Source organism: Pygocentrus nattereri, chromosome 8 (genome assembly GCF_015220715.1).
Source record: "Pygocentrus nattereri isolate fPygNat1 chromosome 8, fPygNat1.pri, whole genome shotgun sequence".
NCBI lineage: Eukaryota > Metazoa > Chordata > Actinopteri > Characiformes > Serrasalmidae > Pygocentrus > Pygocentrus nattereri.
In genome coordinates, this window is record NC_051218.1 from 4502501 (window position 1) to 4505098 (window position 2598).

At 53.0% G+C, this 2598-nt stretch overlaps 1 protein-coding gene across 1 annotated transcript in view; it reads right to left on the reverse strand.

Annotated features, from left to right (window-relative positions):
- slc7a5 (solute carrier family 7 member 5) overlaps positions 1-2382 on the reverse strand; it is a 36930-nt gene extending 34548 nt beyond the window's left edge. Inside the window, exon 1 of the mRNA XM_017698854.2 lies at positions 1583-2382. Within this exon, the coding sequence (XP_017554343.1) occupies positions 1583-2168 (586 nt within the window). The 5' untranslated portion in view covers positions 2169-2382. The remainder of the gene's footprint in view (positions 1-1582) is intronic.
- Between the last annotated feature and the right edge of the window lie 216 nt (positions 2383-2598).

Genomic DNA, 2598 nt, shown 5'->3' on the forward strand with positions numbered 1-2598 from the left:
CATCAGCCTCTCAGCATGCACATGGTTCTATCTTCAGGGTTCCAAACAGAACCTTTGCCTTTACTGAACATGTCCTCAGATATTCTGTACTAATCAGGTCTCTCACCATCACCGAATCACTGCAAGCCCCTCTGTGATTACATCAGTCAGTCACTGATGGGTAAAGCGCGCGTGTATTGAGGATCCATCTCGCGCTGCCTCCTCCCTTCCGCGTGCGCGAGCGCGCACCGGATGATGAAATAACGGAGCACGTTTTCAACACATCCCGTAAACACACACACCCACACACACACACACACACACACACCGCCATGTGCCCGCTTCCCAGAGGGCTGTGCGAGCAGCACGCGCCTAACAACGGCCGACAAGAAACCAAACACAGTCAACTCACCAGCACAGAAGCACGCGCGACTGAGACCAGCTCCGCGTGGCTCAACAGGGCTGACATTACTCCAGTACCCGCCATCCTTTCTGTTTACTCTCTCTCTCTCTCTCTCTTTCTATCTCTCTCTCTTTCTCTCTCTCTCACTCTCTCTCTCTCCCTCTTTCTCTCTCTCACTCTCTCTTTCTATCTCTCTCTATCTCTTTCTCTCTCTCTCTCTCTTTCTCTCTATCTCTTTCTATCTCTCACTCTCTCTCTCTTTCTCTCTCTCTCTCCCTATCTCTCTCTCTCTCTTTCTATCTCTCTCTCTCTTTCTCTCTTCCTCTTTCTCTCTCTCACTCTCTCTATCTCTCTCTCTTTCTCTCACTTTCTCACTCACTCTCTGTCTCTCTCTCTCTCTCACTCTATCTCCCTCTTTCTCTCTGTCTTTCTCTCTCTCTCTCTCACTCTCTCTCTTTCTATCTCTCTCTCTCTTTCTATCTCTCACTTTCTCACTCACTCTCTGTCTCTCTCTCTCTCTCTCTCTCTCTCTCTAACAGCACACAGCCACTGAACCTGTTCCAGTCCACATTACTTTGCAATCTGATGACATACTTTTAAAAAAAAAAATGTTGGTTCTTCAAGGGCTGGTTCTGCCGGGAATGATTCTGTTTAGAGCCATGAGTTATGCAGAAAACCACGTGCATGATGGAATGGTTCTACAGATGGAGAATATGGTTCTGTGCAGGACCACAAGGGTCGCAAGCTTGACATCACAACAACAGCAGAAGCCCTTTTCTGGTGCTTTGACCATTAATAAAAAGGTTCTGTGTAGAACCATACACACTCTTCATCAATCCGAAGAACCATTGCATCATGCAAGCATGAAACGGTTGCGCGAGCGCACATGGTTCTAGAACCACTGCCTTCAGGGTAGTAAATAGAACAAGTTAATTTACTAAAGAACCCCAGAAGAACCGTCTTTCTTAAGAGCGCAGAACTCACGGTTCCCAACAGAACCACTGCCTTTACTACATAACCGCTTTCCAGAAGTCATGCAGAAGTCATGGTTCTACACAGGATCCCTGTCTTCACTAAAGAACCCCAGAAGAACACCTATGTTAAGGTGTAGTAGTGGGGCAGCATCATGCACCAGACCCAGCATCACTCCTGAAAGGACCCCCATCCCGCTCCACAACCCCCCCCCCCCCCAGCACTCACGGATGCAGAGACACGCCACCAGCTTGGCCCCGGTCTCCGGCACCGGGCAGAAGGGGAAGATGGGCTTCAGAAGGTAGGTGGCGAACACGTAGGCGACGATGTACTGCGAGGAGGGTCTGATGATGAGCAGCTCGATCCACAGCTTGAGGAAGGCGGGCAGGGAGCCGTAGACCTCCAGGATGTAGGCGTAGTCTCCGCCGGATTTGGTGATGGTGGTCCCCAGCTCGGCGTAGCACAGCGCGCCCACCGTGGAGAACACGCCGCACACTGCCCAGACGACCAGGGACAGCCCCACGGACCCGGCCTCCTTCACCACGCCGGTGGGCGTCACGAAGATCCCGGAGCCGATGATGGTGCCCACGATGATGGCCACGCCGTTCGTCAGCGTGATGGTCCTTTTCAGCGCCACCGTCTCCTCCCCGTCCGCCGCCGCGGCCACCTCGCTCCCGGGGCTGCGGGCAGCCTCGCTCTCGGACCGGCTGGCGCTGCCGTTCTCCCCGCCCGAGGAGAGCATCTTCTCGGTCACCTGCTTGTCCTCATCTCGGTCCCCGGACGCGCCGGAGCTTCTCTTCTTCAGATTCGACATGGCTCTCTCTTTCCTCCTCTCCTTCCTCCCTTTCTTCTCTTTTCCGGCGGCTCTGCTGTCGCGCTCTGTCACCGATGAGTCGGTCTAAATATCGCCTCCGTCGGGGGATCCGCTGCCTGAGTCACCGAAACGTGGTCTGAACGGCGGAGCTCCGGCTTCAAACGCTTTAAGCATCTTTTCCTCTTTCCTTTAATACGTCACACGCAAATCCGCGGGTTTTATTTACTTTTACACCCGAATTAAGACAAGCCCCGCCCTCCCGTCACTGATTGGCTGAAAGCGTGGGCTAATGCTGCCCAAGCGCGCTGCTATTTCATCACATTAACCAGCCCGAAAAAACACAAGACTGCTAGCCAATCGTAGCGAAGCACATGATCCTACCAGCCAATAGCAGCGCAGTGGGTGGGTTTTTCCAAAGTACAGGTGGGAA